Below are 24444 nucleotides of genomic sequence, written 5' to 3'. Positions count from 1 at the left end.
TTCAAGTAGACATTTAAAAGCCAATTTTGTATTTTTTCAAGATTACAGCTATCAAGAATTTTCATTTTTGTAAGCAAGGACTTTTACACACAATTCTACGTGATAAGTTCTTCCTTAAATACATCATAAGAATTTGTTTTTCTCTCCAGGTGGTTTAGCACATTCCCCACTTGTTTCTCATATGGCCTGAGGTGCTGAAAGCTGAGGAGCCAATCACTACTGGACATAAGGCTTGACTGTATCCCACATAAATATGGTATCTAGATCTCTGCTATAGTACGTTGACTTTTGTTGTGTTTATTTTTAAGTGCCCCACTTAAATTATGCATTATAATATAAGCCACCTGAGTTCCTTTTGCCAACTAAGAAAATAAACACACATCGTCATCATCAACATCATCATATTTACGAATATTCAGTATTTCCCTTTTGTTCTTCATGAAGGAGAATCTCAAAGTTTCCAAAGTCCACTGGGCATTGACTCTGGATTGAGGCATCGTGTCTCACTTCCACCCAATTTTCTATTGTCTGTAGTAGACCTAGAGGGGAGAGTTGGGGTGGGGAGCAGGGCATGGGACTCAGGGAGTACCTGTCTGTTCAAAATCAATGTGAATATAAAATCAAAATAAAACATCAGGGCAGAACTTATCTAAGTATCCTATAGGAATTACGATGAAGTCCTAGACAGCTCTACTCTTAACTTGAAGGACTGTGGGGTGTGTCTTCACCATACTATGTCCTTGATTGAATCTTAATTGAACAACTCTTCCTTCCGAAGGACAGTAAGTGGTGACCAGGGACATTTCATGAAATTCCTCAGCAAATCATGAAACCAGATATGGAGATGAGTAATTTTTTTTTTCCTGAGGAAGATTCACCCTGAGCTAACATCCACTGCCAATCTTTCTCTTTTTGTATGTGAGCTCCTGCCACAGCATGGCCACTCACAGATGAGTGGTGTAGGTCTGCACCCAGGAACAAAACTCGGGCCACCAAAGTGGAGTGCAGTGAATTTAGCCACTTGGCCTCACCAAGGCTAGCCTGGGAAAAATCTTTTATTGTGTAAAGAACAGTGTAAGAGTTTAAATGCATAATCAATCTCTGGAAAGATACACAACCAACTGGTAGCAAAAATTCCTCGGGGGTGGTAACTGAATGGCTAGGTGCAGTGGAAAGAGTGTGACTTACCTTCCACTTGCGAGATTTACAGATGTGGGACACATCTCTACAGTATAAACAGGCAAAGTTTACGAGGGCTAAAGTTTATACCATTTGGAGGTGTCCTTTAGTAAACAGAATGCAAAGTATAAATACAAAATTAGACACAAAAGTGAGTAATTATAAAGAAGGGTCTTGTGCAGGTGAGGGAAACTGGAACTTATCTTCATTAGCTCAGGGTCACTCCACCTCAGGCTGCAAACATGACCTGGAAGCCCTCAGGAAGTTTCTCCAGCTGAAGCAGGAGCTGAGGGGACAAGGACAGCTGAAGGGACATCCCCCTACTGATGTCTCAGAATCCTTTGACACCTGTGTCTCCAGTGTTTCCCCTCAGAGTCAGTGGGATGGGCCAACTCTATTCAGACTCTCTTATCCCCTCGGTGGATCAAGACAACTTTGACAATCTCAAGAAAGCTACAGCCTTGCCCCACACCTGCCCTCAGCTAAAATCACTCACCTGCATTCCCACACAATTAGCCACTATGCCACGGGGCCGGCCCCAATCAGAGTTTTGGGTTGTTTTTTTTTTCTTCCAATTCAAGTATAAAACACACAGACCATCAATGAATAGTTTAATGAATTTTCACCAAATTAACATATCCCTGGTACAGCCACACAGGTCAAGAAAGAGTATCACCAGCACCACAGAACACCCCCCTCAGTCATTGATCTCTTCCTTTTCCCCACAGGTAATCACTTATCTGATGTCAGGCAATATAGATTAGTTTTACCTATTTAAAAATCTGGAGTATAGTAAGATGAGAGCAATTAGGATGCTAACAAGGACTCAAAACCACAATATAAAGACATATTTTGGGAAAGAGAAGGCATTCTGTCACTTTTCTAGTATGAGCACAGATGGATAAGATGATATTAGATCTGTTCTTTATCCCCCATGAGTTAAAATTAGGTGGAAGGTAATGGAAATAGATCAGCATGACAAAGAGTGCCCTATGGAAAATCTCCAAAGTCAGAATGAGAGTTTTAGGTGGTGGTGAGGTCTCCATCAATCAGGATGTTCAAGCACAAGGAGAAACTTAAAAAGGATATTATAAATGGGATTCACCTTTGGAATGGATGGCCCTTACAGTCTTTTCAGAGTTCACTTACTGTGATGTTTTTCAAAGCATAGCTAGAGATGAGGATCATAGTAATAATTAGGAACATTTCACTAAGTCCTGCTAGCACAGGAGAGAGTTCACTGCCTATGGAAATTAGTCAAAGAGAATTCCCTTGAATTCTCCTAGAAAGTCATGCCACTGAGCTAACCTGCTTTTCTTATTCCACATTTTGTTTTACATATTTCAAGTTTCCCTTGTTTATTTACCTTCCATTTCATGTAGTTACACTTATGTTTTTACATTATCTTTTATTTTAACATTTCTTTGCCTTCCTAATAGTCCCATTGTACTCCCTAAAAACTGTTCCAGTTTTAAATTAAACAAGCATATCTTTCCAGTACTCAATTATGTTTCTTAATTGTTTTGACAAGATTGTCAGAGGGCCTCTCTCTAAGCCTCAGTTTACAACCCTCAGAATAACTGTGTACAAATGAATAAATAAGTTGAGTTATTTGATTTATAAGCACCATAAGCAGGATCTGGCTTATTTTGGTGGAAAGAAAATGTATTTGATGGCTATGGGTGAAGAATGATATAAGAAGTATAACTTTCAAGCTAACAGAGGAGATTACGTTTTCTGAAAGTTTAAATACTTGATTAATCCCAAAGAAAGTAAGAAATAAGAATCGAGGAACAAAGAAGAGACGAGACAAATAGAAATATGGTAGACTTCACTCTTACTACATTAGGAAATATATATGGAGTAAAGACTCTCATTTTGTTGTTTTGTTTCAACAAGTCAGCTCTGACTCCTGGTGACCCTATTAATGTGTGATGTCCACAATGTCGTGTCCTCAACAGCTCTTTTCAGCTTCTCTAGACTCATGCCTATGCCATCCTTTATGGAGTCAATCCATTTCACATTTGATCTTCCTCTTTTCCTGCTACCTTCTACTTTTCTCAACATTATTGTGTTCTCCAAAGATTTCTGCTTTTTCATGATGTCTCCAAAGTAGGACAACCTCAGTTTGGTCATTTTTGCCTCAAGTGATAGTTCAGGCTTAATTTGCTCTAGGAACCATTTGCTCATCTTTCTGGCAGTCCATGGCCTCCGTGGAGCTCTTCTCCAACACTACATTTCAAGAGAATCAATTCTTTTCCTGTCAACCTCCTTCACTGTCCAGCTTTAGCATCCGTACATAGTACAAGGGTGTGGACTATCTTGGCTTTGGTCCCTAATGACACTTCCTTCCACTTGATCTTTCCTAATTCTTTTGTTGATGCCCTTCCAAGTCTCAGTCTTCTCTTGATTTCTTGGCTGCAGTCTGCACTTAAATTGGTGACTGCACCAAGGTAAACAAAATATTTCATAATTTCAATGTCTTCATTGTCTACATGAAAGTTGTGTAGTTCTTCTGTAGTCATGATTTTTGTCTTCTTGATGTTCAAATGCAGTCCTGCTTTGGCACTTTCTTCTTTCACTTTCATCAAAAGTCGTTTCATGTCATTGCTGCTTTCTTCCAGTACGAAGGTGTCATCTGCATAACTGAGATTGTTGATATTTCTCCCACCAATTTTCACTCCCCCTTCATCTGAGTCCAGCCCAATTTTTCACATGATGTGTTCTGTGTACAGATTAAACAGCTAGGGAAATAAAATGCACCCTTGTCTGATACCTTTGCCTATAGACTCTCATTAAAATACAAAAATTGTCAGACTCTATAAGATCAAATCCAATTATATGTTTGATCTTGCGAAGAAACACATTCCAAACTTAAGAGCATACAAAAGTTGAAAAATAAAATTAGTCATTTAAAAACCAATTTTGTATTTTTTCAAGAGTACAGTTATAAATAATTCTCATTTTTGTAAGCAATGACATTTACACACAAATCTACATGTTAAATTCTTTCCTAAATACATCATAAAAATTTGTTTTTCTCTCCAGGTGGTTTAGTACATTCTCCATTTGTTTCCCTTACTGCCTGAGGTGCCAAAAGCTGAGGGTACAACTAGTACTGAACATACATAATGCTTGACTGTATCCCTCACAAATGGGATATCTGGATCTTTGCTTTAAGATGCTGATTTTTTATTGTTTATTTTTAATTGTCCCACTTAAATTGTGCACTGGAATGTAAGCCACCTGAGTTCCCTTGCCACATAGGAAAATAAACACTCAGACATCATTATCATCATTATATTTCCGTACATGCAGTATTTCCATTTGGGCCTTCATGAAGGAGAATCTCACAGTTTCTAAAGTCCACTGGGCATTGACTCAATCAAGGCACCTTGTCTTTTTGAAATAATTCTCTACTGTCTATAGTAGACACGGAGGGGACAGTTGGAGAAAGTTAACTGGCATTGGGGTGTGGAGCAGAGAATTGGACCCAGGTAGTGGCTCTCTGTTCAGAACCAATGCAAATATAAGATCAAAACAAAACATCAGGGTAGAAATTATTTAAGTGTCCTATAGGAATTATGATAAGTCTTGGACAGCTCCATTGTTAACATGAAGGACTGTGGGGTGTGTCTCCACCATACCAAGTCCTTGGCTTGAATCTCACTTGAACTGTTCTTTTGGAAGGACAATAAATGGTGCCCTTGGACATTTCATGAAATTTCTCAGCAAATCATGCAACTAGATACGGAAATGGGAAAAATCTTTTTATTGTGTTAAGAACAGTGTAAGAGTTTAAATGCATAATCAATCTCTGGAAAGACACACAAGCAACTGGTAACAAGAGTTCCTCAGGGGTGGTAACCAAATGACTAGGGGCAGCAGAAAAAGGGTGACTTACCTCCCACTTCTGAGATGTACAGATGTGGGAAACATCTGTACAGTAGAAATAGGCAAGGTTTCTGGGGGCTAAAGTTTACACTTCTAGGGGATGTTCTTTAGTAATAAGAATGCAAAAATATAAATACAAAATTAGACACAAAAGTGAGTAACTATGAAGAAGGAGCCTGCGTAGGTGAGGGGAACTGCAGCTTCATCTTCATTAGCTCAGGGTCACCCCACTTCAGGCTGCAAACATGACCTGGAAGCCCTCAGGAAGTTTCCCCAGCTGAAGTAGCAGCTGAGGGGACAAGGACAGCTGAAGGGACCCTCTCCCACTGGTGTCTCAGAATCTTTTGACACACACCTGTGTCTCCAGTGTTTCCCTCAGAGTCAGTGGGATGGGCTGACTCTATTCAGACTCTCTTGTCCCCTCGGTGCATCAAGACAACTTTGACAATCTCAGGAAAGCTATGGCCTTACCCAACACCAGCCCCCACCTAAAATCCCTCACCTGCATTCCCACACAATTTTCATGCAATTTTCAGGTGGTTATGAGACCCCTGAGACCAAGGGTCTTTGGTCTCTGTCTACACTTTCTCTCAGAGAGTGAAATAGGAATTTCTGGGGACAGCAACTCTCCAGCTGTCTCCTACCTGGCCCTCCCTCTCAATGACAATCCTATTTCCCGTCATCGATAATAATATAGTTTTTAAATCCTCACTCCCTGCCCTATCAGAGGGTAAGCTCCAGTCCTTGCCCAGGTGGAACCAATGGATGAGAGGAAGCACACAGTGACTCACCTGGATTGAGAAGAGGAAGAGGAGGAGTTTAGAAGCATTTTCACTTCAAAATATCTATCTTCATTGGAGGTTTGGTTTGAAATTGTAACCAGGATCTCTTGATTCTTCAGAATCCGCGATGCCCCCACCGGATCTGGGTTACCTTCATACTTGTTTTTTAAACTCTGTACTGAGGAAATTTTCAACACACACAAAAGTAGAGAGAATGTGCAGTAAACCCTGACCTTCACTCAGCACAGCATCAATCACACCCCATCAGGATTCATCCATACCCCAACCATCACCCACACTGTGTTGTTTTGAAGTAAACCCGAGACTGTATATTTTTTCATCTCTTGGTAATTTTTTTGGAGAGACCAGTGATTAGTTTCTTTAAAAATGAGAGAGAGGGAGGAGACTGATGAAACTGACAAACTATCTTCCAATACAATTAAGAAAGAGGATTCTCTGAGAACTTAAATTGTCTTGCTTTGTACTGAATGCTCAGCATCTCTCAGGCACCCAACAAAAGTAATCAGCAGCTCAGAGCTGAGAAGCCAAAGATAAACAACACTATTTAAATTCTTTTGTCTCTTTTCAGAGCAGCATTATTCACTTCTGAATGATAAATGGACATTTCTATTCCCAACCTTGCAAAGGGAATCCCAAGCTCAGATGAAAATAAAATTCTCCCCTTGGTTACTTTGTACTTGTGAGGGTGCCCCCTCTCCATAGACCTGACTTCCAAGGGGGTGGGATGGAGGAAGAGCAGGGCAAGAAAACAGAATGGCTAGTGAGCCATTTTCTGGACATGTCCATGGATAACAGGAACTGCAGACAAAAGATTCAGAGCCAAGAACAGTGTTTCCTGTGCTGCGTTTCTTTCAGGAAAATTCCCCTAGCACAGACAGAGCAAGAGCGATAGAAAAGCGCATGGGATCAGGACAAGGGGAGAGGTTTGGTCCTGTGCTTGCATTCCCACATTTCCAGTTTGTCATCGTGCCTGGACTAAACTCCACCACTGTGGATACAGCAGGATGGCAGAAATACAAGGCCTCATTCCCTCTGGTGCAGCCTCCTGGAGAACATCTCATGAGGGTTTCTGAGAAATTCCTTACAGAGTGGGCTACCAGCACCAATTACCCCAATTATTCCACCTTGACTGAAAAATTAGCAATAGGAGATGATTTCCTATAATAGGCTTATTATCATAGAGAAACAGTGTTTTTATTCACAGGAGGATTACTTCAAATAGTGGAGTCATCTCTCAGAAAGCCATGGCTTGTGGCATTGATGACCATATACTCTCTGTTTTATACTAACCCTTTTTAAGACAATTTCCCACTTCCACACTAGGCTTTTCTTCACATGCAGAAGCTGTAGCATCATCATCCATAAAATGGCGAAATAACAGACCTGTTGTAAGGATAAGTGAGTCCCTGGGAATTCAATAGTCTACACTGGCAAGTAACCAGCACTCAATAATTGTTAATTTTCTCCATTCTTTCCTCTTCATCCTAGATTTAATTAAGACGTAGCACTGAAGGTATGGAAATCCAATAGACAGGAAGGGAGATCTAAATGGCCAGTACCCGTGGAAAAATGTTCAGGCTGGGTAGCAACAAAGGATTGAAAAGTGAAGCAAGACATTATTTTTCTTCTACGAAGTTGGCTGAAAAAAAGAAAAGCCAGTTTTGGCAGAGTTTGGGAGTCAGGCCCTCTCAGGCCAGACTTGTAGAAGCACAAATTGGAACAACGTTTCAGGGGCGACTCCTACAGCTTCTGCATGTGCAGACATGTCCAGTGTAGAAGTGGGAAACTGTCCTAAAGTTGTCTTAAGTGGCTTCCCTACTGAGTGGCAGATGGCTGGTTTTTCACTTTATCAGCGACAATTAATACCTTTGTTCTCAACTGATTCCTAAGACTTGGGGGTTTCTTCAGGGGGAGCTGCTGAAGGAGGCAGCTGAGTAGACAGAATCCTCCCTGAGGATTTTCCTGGATGTCCCCCAGACAGTGTGGCTGACTACCTCCCACAGGGACCTAAAAGTTGCATATTCTGCTGTGTGACCAGAGGTGAGGATGGATCCTACCAGCCCCAACTCACAGCTGCCACATGAAATTTGGAGTCTGGAAATTCTCTTTATTTTTCTTGAAGGAACTCATGTGTTGGCTTCTTTATTGACTCAGGAAACAATGACACTGGATATGGACAGTGTCTCTAAAATTGACTCGCTGGAGGGTAGTAGTCTGAAAACTCAGCTCATTTTCAGATGCTGAAAGGGAATGAAAAGTCAGGTATTCCAGAGTTTGTAATGCACACACAGGAATCAAAACACAGAATCTCCAGGACTGCAGAAGTAGAGACCAGTGTCTTTCTGATGTGTGTGATTCCTGGAGAGCAGTGTTTGAGATCCTGGATTCTCCAAAGAACTTATTTACTGAGCAAGTATTTCCATTTCTTGCAATGAAGTCAGGCAAAAGGGAAGCCACCTTGCAACCAAGTGAATAGATGAGAAGATGAAATGAGGTGTTCTGGGAGAAATCAAAGAGGGCTCTTTCCCTGAGGTGTTCTTCTTTTTAGGGTTCTCAAAATCAATGTGCTTAGGGTTATAATCACACCCTTTTTAAACAAGTCCTAACTGAGAGGGCATTTAGCAAGTCTTTGACATAGTGTAAACGCTGAAAAGTCAGGGGTTGATTCAAAGATAGTGATCATTCCAGGATGACTCAGTCTCCCAGGTGTCAATAGAGAAGTTGGCCAGGGACTTTTCCCAAGGACCAAAAAGAAGAGCATCCAGGAGATAAGGTCATCCTACAACCAGGCACCGGACAGGGCTCAGTGTGAGCAGATCACAGGTGTCTGCTCCTGTTCAGACTCCAGTGCTCAACACCCAAAGCCAAAGGATTGAGGAGGTGATGGAGGAAGATGTTTCCACATTATCATTTTTCTCTCATAGTCTGTGGGAGCCATCCTTCCCCCAGGCCCAGGGACATGCAAAGAACAGTAAGAGTGGGGAGCTCTTCCAAGTGAAAGAAAATAAAGGCGTTCCTCCCTCCATCCCATTCCTCTTACCTTGATGGCCAAAGTTCGTGGTATAAGTTAAACTGAGGTACTTTTGACCAAATCCCACAATCCCTAGATTTAGAGAGTTTTCTGTATTTCAAAGATGTCATTTAGGAAATCTTCAAACAGAAGTCTTCAAACAGGAGCGAACAGTATTAAGGATATCTTAATGCTGGGGCATTGAAACAAGTGATTTCAAGAAATGTTCAAAATATGCATAGAGAAATAACCATCCATGTTAGACTAGTAAAGACGATACTAACTAAAGTGTGATATGTTGATGTGTAGAAGTCAGAATAACTTGTTCTCTTTTAATTTTTATTTTGAAATAATTTCAAACTTAGAGAAAGCATGCTGGTAAAGCACAAGAAGATCCTATATACCTTTTTCCAGATTCACCAACTGCTAACATTTTGCCACTTTTGCTGCATATATAATGATATGAAAATAAATTGTAGCTATCTCTGCCTTGTTACTCACAAAGGTTTTAGCGTTATGTTTCCTAAGAACAAGGACATTTTCTTTCCTACTCAGAGCACAATAATCAAAATCAGGAAAGTTAACATCGACTCAATACTATTGTCCCTATTCAGATGTCCCAAATTGTCATAGTAATATTTATAAGCACTTGTTTTCCAGTCCAGGATCTAATCCAGGAACATGCACTGCATTCAGTTGTCACGTATCTTTAGTGTCCTTTAACCTGGAACAGTTCCTCAGATTTTATTTATTTTTAATGATGTTGGTATTTTCGTAGACAACAGGCCCTATATCATGGAAAATTCTTCAACTTGGGTTTATCCAATGTCTCATCATGATTAGATTCTAGTTATGCATTTCTGGTAGGAATATTGCAGAAGGGATGCTGCATCCTTCTCAGAGCATCACATCAGGAAGCCCATTGTGGGTGATGGCAACTTGATCACTGGGTTAAGGCAGTGCCTCCCAAGTATTTCCAGGATAAGGTTACTGTTTTCCATTATAATTGAGAAGGAACTTGAGGGGAGATACTTTGAAACTATGTAACTATCCTGTTCTTCAACAACATTCACTCACTAGTTTAGCCTTCCTTGATGATTCCTGTCTGTATCCATTATTACTACTATGGTTGCAAAACAATGATTTTTCAAACTCCATTCTTTCTTTTATATTTACTAGTTAGCATTTCACAGTGAAGAGTAGATTTTTCCACTCTCCCTGTTCCCGAATATTTATTTACATGTCCATTTGATATCAGGATGCATTAATGGAATCTAATTTAAATCTTGGGTTATGATGGAAGGATTGGTTTTTAATTCTTGATTCTGTCACTTAGTTGCTTGTGTAAATTTGGCCAGGTCACCAAACCTTGATGTGGCTTAGTGTCCTTTGAGAAGGGAAAAGCTACTTTGTAGAGTTCTTCTGAAGCTCACCTGTGACAGGTTCTCAGAGACTTGTGGACAGTCTCCAAGCAATCACGCACATGTGTAACTGGAATCCCAGGAGAGGAAAGAGGGAACAGGATAGAAAAAAATACATAAAGAGATCAGCCAAAAACTTTCCAAAATTTGGTAAAAGATATGAATTTATAGATTCAATAAACTTGTTGAACCCCAAGCAGTATATATATAAATAAAACCACACCTAGTAAAACTGACCAAAACCAAAGATGAACAGAAAATCTTGAGAGCAACCAGAGGACAATTACACATTACATACAAGGGAACAGTTATCAGACTGACCAGTGAATATGTCTCTAATTTTCCATCAGAAACAATGGAGTTCAGAAGACAATGAAATGACATTTTTTAAGCACCATAAGAAAACAACCTGTTAACTCAGAACTCTACATCAGTTAAAGTGTTCTTCAGGGGAAAAAAAGAAAAGATATTTTCAGAAAAAATAAAACTACAGTTTGTTTGAAACAAGATTAGAAGAAATAAAGCACTAACAGTGTGTGAACCTAACCACTACGCCACTGAACTGGCCCCCAGAATACAAATTTTTTAAAGTGCTTATGGTGCATTCACTAAGGGAAATCAAATGTTGAGACATCAAACAAGTGTCTTATAAACTTAAATTACACTTAGCACGCAGCCCAGCAAGCCCACTCCCACATATTCACCTAAGTGAATGGAAAACTTATTTCCACAGAATTGCAGGTCAATGTGCATAGCAGCTTTATTCATAACCACCAAAAACTGTAAACAAGATATCCTTCAAGAGTGGAAAGATAAACAAACACAGTACAACAGACACTAGAATACTATTCAGTGATCAAAAAGAATGAACTATCAATGCCTGCAACAACCTAGATGAACAGTTTGTTTGCTTTGTTTTGTTTTTGTTTTACTAAAACGTAAGTTTTTTAGAGCAGTTTTAAGTTCACAGCAAAATTAAAAGCAAGGTACAGAGATTCCCCATATACCCTCTGCCTCCGCATGCACACAGCCTCTTCTACTATCAACATCCCTCACCAGAGTGGTACAAGTGTTACAACTGATGAACCAACATTGACACATCATATTCACCCAAAGGCCATAGTTTACAATACGGTTTACTTTGGTGGTGCACATTCTATGGGTTTGGATAAATATATAATGACATGTATCCATCATTATGATATAATACAGAGTATTTTCACTACCCTAAAAATCCCCACCTATTCAACCGTACACCCTAGGTTAACCTTGGCAACCGTTCATCTTTTTACTGTCTTCACAGCTTTCCCTTTTGTAAGATGTCATATAGTTGGAGTCGTGTGTGTAGCCTTTTCAGATTGGCTTCTTTCACTTACTAACATGCATTTAAGGCTCCTCCGTGTCATTTCAAGACTTAATAGCTAATTTATTTGAGTGCTGAATAATATTCCATTGTCTGGATGCGCCACACTTTATTTATCCTTTCACCTACTGAAAGACATCACAGATGCTTCCAAGTTTGGGCAATTAGGAATTAAGCTGCTATAAACATTTGTGTGCAAGTTTTTACGCGGACGTACATTTTCCTCTCCTTTGGGTAGATTCTAAGGAGTGTGACTACTAGACTGTATGGTAAGAGTATGTTCAGTTTTGTAAGAAACCGTCAACTGTCTTCCAACGTGGCTACACCATTGTGCATTCCCACCAGCAGTGAATGAGGGTTCCTGCTGCTCCACATCATCCCCATCACTCGGTGTGGTCAGTGTTCTGTATTTTGGCCATGCTAACAGGTGTGTAGCGGTACCTCATTGTTGTTTTAATATGTATTTCCCTGATAACATATGATGTGGAGAATCTTTTCATATGCCTATTTACCATCTGCAAATCTCCCTTGATAAGGAATCATGTTAAGATCATTGACCCACTTTTCAAACAGGTTGTTTCTTTTCTTACTGTTGAGTTTTGAGACTTCTCTTTATATTTTGGGTAAAAGATCTTCATCAGAAGTATCTTTTGCAAATATTGTTGCCCATTCTGTGGCTTCTCTTCTCAATCTCTGGACATTGTCTTTCATAGAGCAGAAGTTTTTAATTTTAGTGAAATCCAGCTTATCAATTACTTCTTTGATGGATCATGCCCTTGGGGTTGTGTCTAACAAGCCATCACCATACCCAAAGTCCTCTAGCTTTCCTCCTGTCTTTTGGGAGTTTTATAATTTTGTACTTTACATTTAGGTTTATGATTCAGAGTTGATTTTTGTGATGGGTCTAAGATCTGTGTCTAGATTCATTTTTTTCCGTGTGTATGTTGTCCAGCTGTTCCAGCACAATTTATTGAAAAGACTGTCTTTGCTCCATTGTATTGCTTTTGATACCTGTCAAAGATCAATAGACTATATTTATGCAGGTCTACGCTGGGCTCTCTATTCTGTTCCATTGATCTATTTGTCTATTCTTTCACCAATACCACACTGACTTGATTATTGTAGCTTTAGAATAAGTCTTGAAGTTGAGTAGTGTCAGTCCTCCAAATTTGTTCCTCTCATTTACTACTGCGTTGGCTACTAGGGTATTTTGCCTCTCAATAGAATCTTTAGAATCATTTTGTTGAGACAAAATAATTTGCTGGGATTTTGATTGGGATTTCACTGAATCTGTTGATCAATTTGGAAAGTAGTGATACCTTGACAGACTGGGAATATTGACATGTTCCTATCCATAAACATGGGCTACCTCTCAATGAATTTAGTTCTTGATTTCTTTCATCAGAGTTTTGTAATTTTTCTCATATAGGTCATATACATATATATATTTTGTTAGATTTATACATAAGCATTTCATTTGGTAGGATGCTAATGTAAATACTGTTGCATTGTTAATTTCAAATTCCATTTGTTCAGGCCACTATATAGAAGGGCGAGTGACTTTTCTTTACAGAAGTCAGTTGCATTTCTATAAATCAACAACAGTTTTTAGGAAAAATAAATGAAGAAAACAATTTAGAATAAGAAGTGAAAGCTGTATGCATTAAAACTATAAGATTTTGATGAAAAAAACTGAAGACAACACAAATAAATGGAAAGATATCTCATGTTCCTGCATTGGAAGAATTAATAGTCTTAAAATGTCCATACTAGTGAAAGCAATCTACAGATGGAATGCAATCCCTATCAAAATTAAAAACCTCTAATCACAGAAATAGAACAAACAATCCTAAAATTGGATGGGACCCCAAAAGACCCCAAATAGCCAAAGCAATCCTGAGAAAAAAAAAGAATAAAGCTGGAGGCATCACATTTCCTCATTTCAAACTACATTACAGAGATATAGTAACCAAAACACTACAGGACTGGCATAAAAACAGACACATAGACCAATGGAATAGAATCAAGAGCCCAAAAATAAACCCTAACATATGTATGGGGAAGAATGCACACATGAGCAGGGAGCCTGTCTTCCCCTCAGATTAACTTTGGAACTGCATGAGGAGCTGCTGGATTGTTTCGTCACTTGGACAATATCCTATAAACAGTTCTCAACTGACCTATGAAGAGCTGCTTGGTTTATGGATGACAGTTCCAAGGTGCGCGGGCAACATCCTGTTTGGAACATCACCTCTCTGATCAAGGAAAGTAAAAGCAGATCAGCTCAATGAGCTAACTGTGTGCAGGGTTCCTAGCAGCGATGGAAGAATTGAACAATGACAAAAGCCCTTATGCTTTGATTTTTACAAACTCATAGACAGTAGTCAACAGCCAGGCCATATGGTTAGGCAAAGGGCAAGGGAAACCTGGTCTATTAAAGGAATGCCCATATGGAGCACAGTCCTATGGAAATCACTATGGGAATTTCAGGGGTGTGCAAAGTAGGACATCTTGATGCCCATCACAAGAACCCCCTCTGGGTTGGGAAGAGACTGGAATCAATGAGCGGATAACCTGTTATTCCCCTTGATGTGGCTACCTGGATCCAAGAAATAAGTGGACATTGAGGGGCTGCAGCAACGCAGAGACGGGCTGAGTCTAGACATATTCTACTTGCATCCTCTGAAGAAAAATACCAAACAGAACTGTTCTGTCTGCCAACCAGAGACTAAGGAGGGCTATGTGGCAGATTGCCTGGTGGGAATGCCTTGAACGTAGCTGGCAAATCAGACTGATGCTGGTGGCCCAGGGGGGCTACAAATGGGTCTCGACAGGAGTAGATATTGACTCTGGACGGGCTTTGCTTACCCAGTGGTAGATACGAATGCTCAGAGTGCTATAAAAGAACCAGAACAGAAGATAGTGCACCAATTTGCACTGCTGAGTCACAATTCTTCAGGCCAAAGAACATACTTTATAGCCCATAAAGTCCAACAATGGGCAGAGACATCCTCCTCAGAAGAATAGTGTGATAGAGAATTTGAATGCGCAATTGGAACATTGTCTAAAATGGGGTAGTGGGGGTTAAAGAGGCACAAAAGGCTGGCTTACAAATCTTCACAAGTGTGTGCTCACACGCAACATGAGTGGGGCTAAACGAATGTCCCTAGTAGAAGGTTTCCTCTTTTTCCTGGAAGATCTGCGGAGGAGGGGTGGAAGAGGATGCTGGTATGACTGTACGATTCTTCCGAAATGGGGGGGAAGATGGTATGACTATAGCCACCCAACTCTTTCTTCCTGCCTGATGCAGTGGTCTCAGGTCAGGGATGCCCACAGGTGCCAGAACATGAATGATTCCTAAGCAAGACACTGTAACTATATTTTTACCCCCTGTGTCAGAATTCCTAAGGACCTGAAGGGGTAGAGAGTGCCTTCACCCCATCTGGCAAAATCGGGGCTGACAGTGAATGCAGCTATATTGCCTGGTGGTCAGTTAGCCCACCAGTTCTGTACCTATGTGACTCCTCTATGAATGGGAGCGCACTGAGGAGGAGGGGCTGCTACACTAGTATTGCTGCCTGCGTCTAGACCAGCACCACAGCCAAACCGAATGTCCCTTCCAAAGGTGGAAAAGTTAGGTATAAACGGAGAGAAGGAAAAATAGCAGCTGAAGGTAAAGCAATGAATAAATGGGTTACGAAATGAGAGAAACACAATATTACATTAACACCTAAAAGAAGTGTGAGCAACAGATGATATTGTCTCTTAACTCAATTATCCAGATGTCTGAAAAGGTGTAAACATATATTGCTGACACTATTTCTGCTTCTGGAACCTGACAACATCAAATGGAAGCCTGCAAACCAGAGTGACCTCACCCTGGGAGACATTCTCATACAAGAGGATGACAGACTGGACTAATTGTTCATGACTAAATGGGAACCAGTAATTTGCCAGCACCTTCTAACTGTTATGCTCCTTTTGCTATAAGGAATCTGTGGTCCAAAACCAGAGAGCAGACTGCAGTATAATAAAAAAATATTTAGTCTTTGTCCCCGGTTCCTGGCAAAGAGCTCCTATAACCCTTGGAATCTCCTGAGTCATGAGTGACTTTCATATGCTAATGAGATGTCTGTGGAGTCCTAGATAGCTTCAGGATGGGGGCTGATCACTAGAAAGACCCCAGTGATGAGGGCTCAGCACTAGCAGTGCTGTGGGATTTCTTAAAAAATACTCAGTGCTCTCCCCAGACCCACCATCTCAGAATATTAGGCACAAGACCAAGGAATCGCTTAATTAACAAGCCCTACAAGTGAGTCAGATTTTTCAACCAAGTATAAATCTAGGGTCTGCTTCATACATCGTGAGTTCAGACTGGAGCCAGCGCTGGGAGAATCAGCGCTAAGGGCGGGGAGGGAGAGCAGGCCGCAGAGGAGAATTCCAACAGGAACTTGCCTAGGATGAGAAATTACGGGGTACTTCCTCTCTAATTCCAGATTCTGGCTCCCTTGAGAAGGTTGGGGAAAGAGGGAAATGACAATCAAGCCCTAGAAGATGGACAGAGCTGGACGACTTGAAAACTCATCTCTGGACAGCACAGATGCCTGTGTGCAGGGCCATCTAGCCTTGTGGGGACAATGACAGACCAAATGACTCCTGCTGCTGTCAGAGATGGGCGACACCAGAGGAGAATGACCAGAACTTATACAGAAGAACAAGAAAAGGCACAATCTGCTACAGAAACTAAGGAAAAACAAACACCCAAAAGGGGTCTGAGGGCTGGACCCAACCCTGAGCCTAGGCTGACCCGTCCACATGAAGCCCGCCCTGCACGCGGTCCTGGAGACACAAGGCCCAGGTGATGTCCAAATCCCTGTGATCACAGATCCTGGTGGGACAAGGTTCTCCTGAAAGGACAAGGACAAGGAAGCAGAGAAGATGTCCCAACCAAGGAGTCCCCACGTCAAAGGCCACAATGCACTGAACATCGACTGGACACAGGCCTCAGGCTTACACTCAGCTCCTCATAGCCTTCTCCTGTCCCCACCTGCAACAGACTCAGCACAGCGAACAGGCAGATTCTGGAAGGTTCTCAGAGCCTCAATTTATTTCCCCTCTCAAATTTTAGGAATCTTCTCCTTTAATTAGCCCATCAATCCCTGATGGCAAGATTCTTAAAAAATGAGTTCATATCTAGATGTTTATTTTCAATAAGGAAGGAAGAAGCTGCAGCTCAGCCCAACACAAAGTTAAGACAGGGATGGAATAAGCCCCGCCTCTCCTGGGACAGGAAAGTCAATCAGGGGACAGAACACAGGGCAGTTGGGAGGGAGTCATGGGAGGGGGACTAGTCTCCCCATCTCCTCACATTATGCCAAGAGGAACACAGACACACTCAGATGCCCTTTGCAGAAAGAGAAGTCAGAGTTTCCTGAAGTCACAATGGGGGTGGGACAGGAACAAATCTTGCATCATTCTGTCCCCTACAAGGCAGCTGTTTCACGCTATAGAAGAAAACAATTATGAACAATTTAAGTCACTCACTATAATTAGTGACATTCTGAATAGCACACCACATGCTCAGAATGTCCCAATCAAAGAGTCTCCATAACCTAGTTCAGGCCCCTCTGCCCCAACATCTCCCCACTCCAGGCTTCCAGAGTGTCACCTGCCTTGAGAGACACATCAGAGCCCTGGGCACTGTCACTGCCTGGATTAGAACAAAACAGGACATGGTCAGAGTCCACAGGAGATGAGACTAAAGGAGGAACTCTGGGGTGGGTGAGCTCCCCATGGGCTCCCGTCTGCACTATCACAAGGGTCTCAGGCAACACACTCACTCCATCCTTACTTGCAGCCTGAGCATAGCCCCTTCCTTTCTCACCTAAGGGAATAAAACATCCTGTGAGAAACCATGGAGGAGGCAGGGCCATGAGATCCTAAAGGAACCCCCTAGTCCTGGAGCGCAGGGAAGTTTCCAGAACTGTGATTACAGACCCAGGGCAGGATCAGGAAACATGAGGGAAGCACATGTGTGGTGACTTCCCCTCACCTTCTCCTCTGTCCTGTGACTGTTGGGAATCAGGTCCCCATCACCAGATCCATTATGGTGATAAATTTGCCCTTCATTCTCACAAGTACTTTACTAAAGAGTAAGTGTTAGCAAACAGGGTCCCAGACTAGAAAAGCATATGTGCCTGTGGATGGGACTTTCCATTAACCAGGCAGGACAAACTTCTACCTGGGCTTGAAACACCCCAGTGGGACAAGAAATCTCAGACCACACCCCTCCCGTACCTGAGTGCTTCTTCCTCCAGATCACAACTCCAACCACCACAGCTCCAAGGAGAAGCAGGCCAGCAATGATGCCCACAGTGAGGATGGTGGACTCAGTAGGCGGCTCTGGAGAGAGAAGGGAACATGAGGGTCTCTGAGCTCAGGCTTGAGTCCTGACACTGCTGAAGGTCTCCAGAAGGGCTCCTGATTTCCCTGAGAAGAGGCTCTGAGCCCACAGCTCCCTCCTTACCCCATCTCAGGGTGATGGGCTCAGCCAGCCCCTCATGCTGCACACGGCATGTGTATGTCTGCTCCTCTCCAGAAGGCACCACCACAGCCGCCCACTTCTGGAAGGTCCCGTCCCCTGCAGGCCTGGTCTCCACAAGCTCCGTGTCCTGGGTCAGGTCCTCCCCATCACGCTGCCAGGACAGGGTGATCTCCGCAGGGTAGAAGCCCAGGGCCCAGCACCTCAGGGTGACCTCATGGTCAGAGATGGGGTGGTGGGTCACATGTGTCTTTGGGGGATCTGAGGAGAAGGATCAGAAAATTCAGGAACTTTGCATCCGTTTGGGGCACTGAAGCAGCACTCATGTGACCATCCTGAGAATGGACAGGACAGCTGGAGCGGGGAAGGGAGCACAAAACCCAGACACCAGCCTGGACACAGAAACCTGAAATAAGCTCCAGTCCTTGGAAATTTCTGGAATAAGACTGAGTCAGCCCAAGGGTAGGAGGCAGGTCTCTGAATAGGAGTAAAGGGATTTCTGGTCCTGAGCTGGGTGGAGGTGGAATGACTCAAAGAGCCTGGTCACACCTCAAACACGGTTAGGGTGTGAGAATGAAGAACAAGGCCTGAGAGACAAAGTCCCAGAGCTGCTCCCAGAGTCAAAGGGAACCACTTGTCACTTATTTCAGAGATAGCTTCCTCCTCCATCCCCGGAGAGCCTGGACCCCTTAAAGTCCCTGAGAGAAAGGCTAGCCCTCTGGGGAGTCACTCTTTGGCAGTGGATCTGAAAACCCTGGTGGACTCAGTCTCCAGACCCATGGGCTGGGCACATTCAGGTGTTGATCCCGTTTTCCCTCCTCTCTCTGCGGGATGGCAGGCTCACCCCAAGGGGAGATCAGGAGGCCCCACAGCCCCTCGTACCCGCGCGCTGCAGCGTCTCCTTCCCGATCTCCAGGTATCTGCGGAGCCACTCCACGCACGTGCCCTCAAAGTAGTTCCTCCAGCTCTCCGCCTCACCGGCCGCCTCCCACTTGCGCCGGGTGATCTGAGCCGCCGTGTCCGCCGCGGTCCAGGAGCGCAGGTCCTCGTTCAGGGCGATGTAATCGGCGCCGTCGTAGGCGGACTTAAAGTACCCGCGGAGGAGGCGCCCGTCCGGCCCCACGTCGCAGCCAGACAAGTCCTGGATGGTGTGAGACCCTGACCCCGCCCCGAGGTCAGCCCCGCCCCGCCCCGCCCCCCGCAGAGATTAAACCTAAACTGAAAATGAAACCGCGGAAAAGTCCCCGCCGGCTCTTCCCGGGTCGAGATGCGGGCGGGTCCCGCAGCCTCGGGGTGAATTTCGGACACGGAGACTCGGGGAGACCTCGGCCCGTCCGTGGGGATGGGGGTTCGCGACCTGGACCCGGGCCCGCGTCGCTCACCGGCCTCGCTCTGGTTGTAGTAGCCGCGCAGGGTGTTCAGGTCCACTCGGAGAGTCTGTGCGTTGTCCTTGAAGATCCGCGTGTTCCGCTCCCAATACTCCGGCCCCACGTGCTCCATCCACGGCGCCCGCGGCTCCGCTCTCGGACTCGCGGCGTCGCTGTCGAACCGCACGAACTGCGTGTCGTCCACGTAGCCGACGGCGATGAAGCGGGGCTCCCCGCGGCCGGGCCGGGACACGGCGGTGTCGAAATACCTCATGGAGTGGGAGCCTGGGGGCGGGGAGGAGATGAGACCCAGCCGACCCTCCTCCCAGCGAGGGTCACAGGGTCAGAGGTTGATGAGGCGGACGTAGAAGTGCGGGGACTTGGGGCGGGACAAGAGAAGGGAGGGGTCGGGAAACCTGAGGCCCAGGTTGTGGGTCTGGACCTGGGTCCGCGGAGACCCGGGTTCCCTGGGTGTCCAATGCCCCCAGTCGCGTGGTGTCTTAGCTCCGCCCCCCGCAGAGGCCGTTTCCTCCCGACCCCGCACTCACCCGCCCAGGTCTCGGTCAGGGTCAGGGTCAGGGTCCCCGACAGCAGCAGGAGGAGGGTTCCGGGTGCCATGACCCTTATTCTTAGGATCTGAGGAGAATCTGAGCCTCGGAGGGTGGTGGAGACTTTATAACCAAGAAAGGCAGACACGCTGATGGGCTTCCCCAGAAACCAGACACTCAATGGGAGTGGGAACTGGGGTCGCATCATGAGTCTCCAGGCAGGAGGAGCTGACACAGGCTGTGAGAGGGAGCAGTGAATCTCAGGGAGACGGGGACTCCCCAACACTGAGCTGCAGAAACCGCCCCAGACTCCGCCCTCGGGGCCTGGAACCCTGAGAACCACTTGCCCTGACCCCTCTCCTCCTGCACCAAGAGCTCTTTGTCACACCGTCTCTCTGAGTCCTGGCCCAGGGGCTGTCTGAGGAAACCAGGGAGAGACCCCCAGGCTGGGCTCAGCCCCTCTTCCTCCTCTTACTGGAATCCCTCTCCCTGAAATGGATTCCTTACATTTCACCCCTGACCTCTCCCCTGGACTCTTCTAGAAGAAAATTCACCCCCAGGGATCTTGATGCCAGAGAGTGAGCTCGCCCTGGGAATGGAGGTGGAGGGACAGGGGTTTTCTCTTTAAACCTGGAGAAGTTGTGCCTGAAAACACCAGATAGAGGTTCTCATGTAGAGCAGCTTCCTTTTTGTTTATTAACCACAGTGGGTAACACGATCTTGGAAACCCTGAACATCAGGAATCTAATCTGTAAAAGCAGTGATTTCGGCCCCTTCATACAGAAATGTCTCTGCCCAGCCCTGCAGTCAGACTCACAAAGCTCCTGTTACTTTCCAGTCAGTATATCTGTGACCCCAGGTTGTTGTATTTTAAAATGATCTTCATTCCCTCATTTGTCCCGGTGAGTCCCTGACATGTCCTCAGTACAACGAAGCACAAGGAAACAGAGTTTGTTGTTGTGGATTAATTTTCTCAAAGTTGCTAGTGCTCATGCAGTCAGAATGCCATTCACCAGAGCCCCTGCACTGCCTCTTTTTATGAGTTCTTCACATCTGAGCAGTGTGAATATTTTACTGGGACACATTTTTTAAACTGATTAACATAAGGGGCATTAGTGTTTAGGAAGCCCCACAGAATATAGTAAACACCAAATGCAAAGGCTACCCTGCTGGGCTTGTAGATATATTTACTAAAGACCTATGAAACAATACATATGCTTAAATCTGAGGATTCCACTGCTGTAGAACTCTTTCCCTCTGCTTCTTTTCCTACGCCTGTTTCTCCAGCCCTTCTCTCTGTCCCTCTCACCCCTTTTCTCCCCTTCGTCTCCACCACCCTCTCAGGCCTGAACTGTGGCAACAGTGCCACCCCTCACCTGCCACCCATGGACTATCCTTCCCACAGGGGTCAGGGATCCTGCTAGTGTGAGTCAGGAGGTGTCATTTCTTCACTAAAACACTCCAATGGCTCCATCTCACTCTTGGGAAGCCTCTAGAATGTAAGACACATGAGCACAGAGGCTTTGGGCTATTCAGGTCAAAGCTGTATCCCCAGCATATACAACCATGCTTGTACATAGTAGGGATTAAATTACTTGTTGACTAAATGAATGAAATATGATTGCATTAAAATTTAATTACGTTACTGAAAAATCATAAAATGAAAAACAGAAAAAAATTTGGAAAGATTTTATTTTATGCGACTAGCATGCTTATCAGTTCATAAATTCATTCCACTGGGGAAAATGCTATGTGCTTATTTGTTGCACAGTGAGCTTCTATATTAGTTTGTACTGTGTAACAAAACCACAACTTAGTGGTTCAAAACAACACCCACTTATTTGCTTACAGTTCCTTAGTCAGAAATCCGTGCGTGGTGTGTGTGGGTTCTCTGTTCAGGATTTCACAAAGCTGCATTCTCATCTTGAGCTCAGGATCCTGCTCTAAGCTTATACAGAGCTTGTTAGCGGAATTCACGTTTTTCCAGCTGTAGGGCTGAGGACCCTCTTTCCTTGACAACTGTCAGCGAGGAGCCAGAGCAGGGCGGCTCCCAACACCTACTGGTCACCAGCATTCTTCGCCATGAGGCTTCCATTTCAAAGCCCACAATGGAGAAAATCCCTTATGTTGAATCTTTCTCACCTTTGAATCTCTTTGCTCAGGAAGAACCCAGTGCTTTTAAGGGCTCACCTGATTAGGACAGTCCCACCCAGGACAATCCCCTTGTCTTATGATCAACTGATTTGAGATCTTAGTTACATCTGCAAAATCCCTTCTCAGCAGCATCTATGTTAGTGTTTGGTTGAATAACTGGGGGGAAGGAGAGTAACCAGAAGGTGGTTATTGTGGACCATCATAGAATCAGCCTAGCACAGCCTGGTTATTCCTTTGTGTTTAATTGGGTCGTGGTTAGAAATTTAAGTTCAAATAAATAGATTGTTGTGAATGGTAATAAAATGCATCCTGTTTATTAGCCATGGAAATTCTTCTTAAATCTTAAAACCAAATGATGTGATTAATATTTAATACAGTCGTCCCGCTTATCCACAAGGATACCCTCCAAGACCCCCAGTGGATGCCTGAAACCGGGGATAGTATCAAACCCTATATACTGTGTTTTTTCCTATGCATACTTTTGCACTTTGGGGCCGTTATGAAGTAAAATAAGAGTTCTTTGAACACAAGCATTGTGATACCAGGACAGTTGCTCTGATAACTGAAACAGCTACTATGTGACTAATGGGCAGATAGCATACGTGGCGTGGATACACTGGACCAAGAAACGATTCACATCCCAGGCAGGACAGAGCAGGATGCTGCCAGATTTCATCAAGCAACTCAAAATGGCATGCAATTTAAAACTTGTAAATTGTTTATTTCTGCAATTTTCCATTTAATGTTTTCAGACCACAGTTGACAGCAGGTAACTGAAACTGTGGAAAGCAAAAGTGCAGATAAGAGGGAACTAGTGTAATTAATTTAGAGCAAGCAAAAGTTAAAGGGCAATAATTCACTCTCTCTTTGGACTCTGTGTTAGTTATGTACCCCAGCATAAGAAATTACCCAAAACTTAGCAGCTCAAAACAACAAACAGGTATTATGTGCCACAATTTCCCAGGGTCAGCAATCCAGCAGAGGGTTACCTGAGTACTTCTGGCTCAGGGCCTCTCTCAAGGTTGCAGTCCAGTTGTTGCCTAGGGCTGCATCAGTTGATGGCTTGACTGGGGCTGGGACATTTCCATGAAACCTGGCTCATTGATATGGCTGTTGGAAGAGGCCTCAGTTCCTTGCTGGATGGTCCCAGGAGGCCTCACTTCTTACCTATGTCATTCCATTAGGTGGTTAATGATTAGGTAGCTGGTGTCTCCCAAAGCAAGTGATCCGAGAGAGAGCTCAGAAGGTGGAAGCTGCAATGTGTTTTCTGTCCTAGACTCATAGTCACACACCATTACCTCAGCCTTATTCTGTCAGTTAGCAGTGAGTAATTAAGCACGGCCTACACTCAAGAGGAGGGAATTAAGTTCCACCTCTAGAAGGGAGGAGTATCAACAAATTTACATACATGTTAATACCAAAATTTAAATTAGATATTGTTTCAGAATTTTGTAAATCAAAGCTTCTTTTATCGGATTTTTTTTTAGTGCTTTATATTTCTCTTTTGCAAAATAATGATTAAAAGTTTGACGGAGAGAAAGGAGATACAACAATATTTGTAAGTTTTTCTTGCAAATGCCTTTAATAATAGTGTTCCCTTCAATAAATTGCAAGAAAGTTGAGAACATGTAGTAGGTAGATCAAATGCTGTACTTTGAAGATGTGAGTGCCATAATAATAATACCTTTGAAATAATAACTCTGTTTCCCTTTAGAAGTTTCAAATTTAGTTTAATGTCAAAAATATTGGTTAAAAACCCAATTTTCTTACTCAAGATCATATTCAAATATAGTTGCCTAATGAAATTGCTTTTCAGTTAGAAAAATGTGAATCTCATACCTCAGTCTGTACACCTAGCTTAGCATCATGACGACAATATTGTTGGGATGCAGTAGGGAGGAATGGTTGACCCCAATCTGGGAACAAGGTTTTCTAAAAACTGGCTGTTCAGTTGGCATCCTATAATAAATTTAACATCATTCCCTGTGTTTTGGAATGAGATTTGGTACAAGTGACTCGGACACCAATGTGATTCTAACAAGCACCGTTAATATGTGCCTCTAAAGTGTTTTTAAAGCAACTCCATTGTGTTTTCCACTCACGCTTTCTGTTCTATCACTGGTTGGGTATACATTTATAAGGGTTTCCATTTTCCTTCATATTG

At 43.5% G+C, this 24444-nt stretch overlaps 1 protein-coding gene across 9 annotated transcripts; it reads right to left on the bottom strand.

Annotated features, from left to right (window-relative positions):
• Positions 1 to 1383: 1383 nt before the first annotated feature.
• Positions 1384 to 20391, bottom strand: LOC106827833 (class I histocompatibility antigen, Gogo-OKO alpha chain-like). 9 transcript variants are annotated; one of them, XM_070515289.1, is made up of 7 exons: positions 20127 to 20346; positions 19594 to 19863; positions 19094 to 19369; positions 18197 to 18472; positions 17968 to 18072; positions 5865 to 6033; positions 1384 to 1465 (listed from the first exon to the last, which is right to left on the bottom strand). In XM_070515289.1, exons 1-7 carry the CDS (start codon positions 20332 to 20334, stop codon positions 1399 to 1401), a joined length of 1371 nt encoding a protein of 456 aa, XP_070371390.1. In that variant the 5' UTR covers positions 20335 to 20346; the 3' UTR covers positions 1384 to 1398. The 9 variants fall into 9 exon arrangements, 7 of the variants coding, with proteins under 7 accessions (XP_070371390.1, XP_070371389.1, XP_070371392.1 ...); XR_011505076.1 differs by lacking the exon at positions 1384 to 1465 and adding an exon at positions 1774 to 3904 and having other exon boundaries at positions 5865 to 6028; XM_070515288.1 differs by lacking the exon at positions 1384 to 1465 and adding an exon at positions 1779 to 3923.
• Between the last annotated feature and the right edge of the window lie 4053 nt (positions 20392 to 24444).

This window comes from Equus asinus, chromosome 8, assembly GCF_041296235.1.
Source record: "Equus asinus isolate D_3611 breed Donkey chromosome 8, EquAss-T2T_v2, whole genome shotgun sequence".
NCBI lineage: Eukaryota > Metazoa > Chordata > Mammalia > Perissodactyla > Equidae > Equus > Equus asinus.
This window is presented reverse-complemented; position numbering and strand designations above follow the sequence as displayed.

Coding starts and splice junctions, on each gene's coding strand:
- LOC106827833 (XM_070515289.1), bottom strand. CDS start 20,334: ATGATGCGACCCCAGTTCCCACTCCCATTGAGTGTCTGGTTTCTGGGG. Junction 19,864..20,126: donor CCTGACCGAGACCTGGGCGG/GTGAGTGCGGGG, acceptor CCCCGCCCCCAG/GCTCCCACTCCATGAGGTAT. Junction 19,370..19,593: donor CTACAACCAGAGCGAGGCCG/GTGAGCGACGCG, acceptor GGGCGGGGTCAG/GGTCTCACACCATCCAGGAC.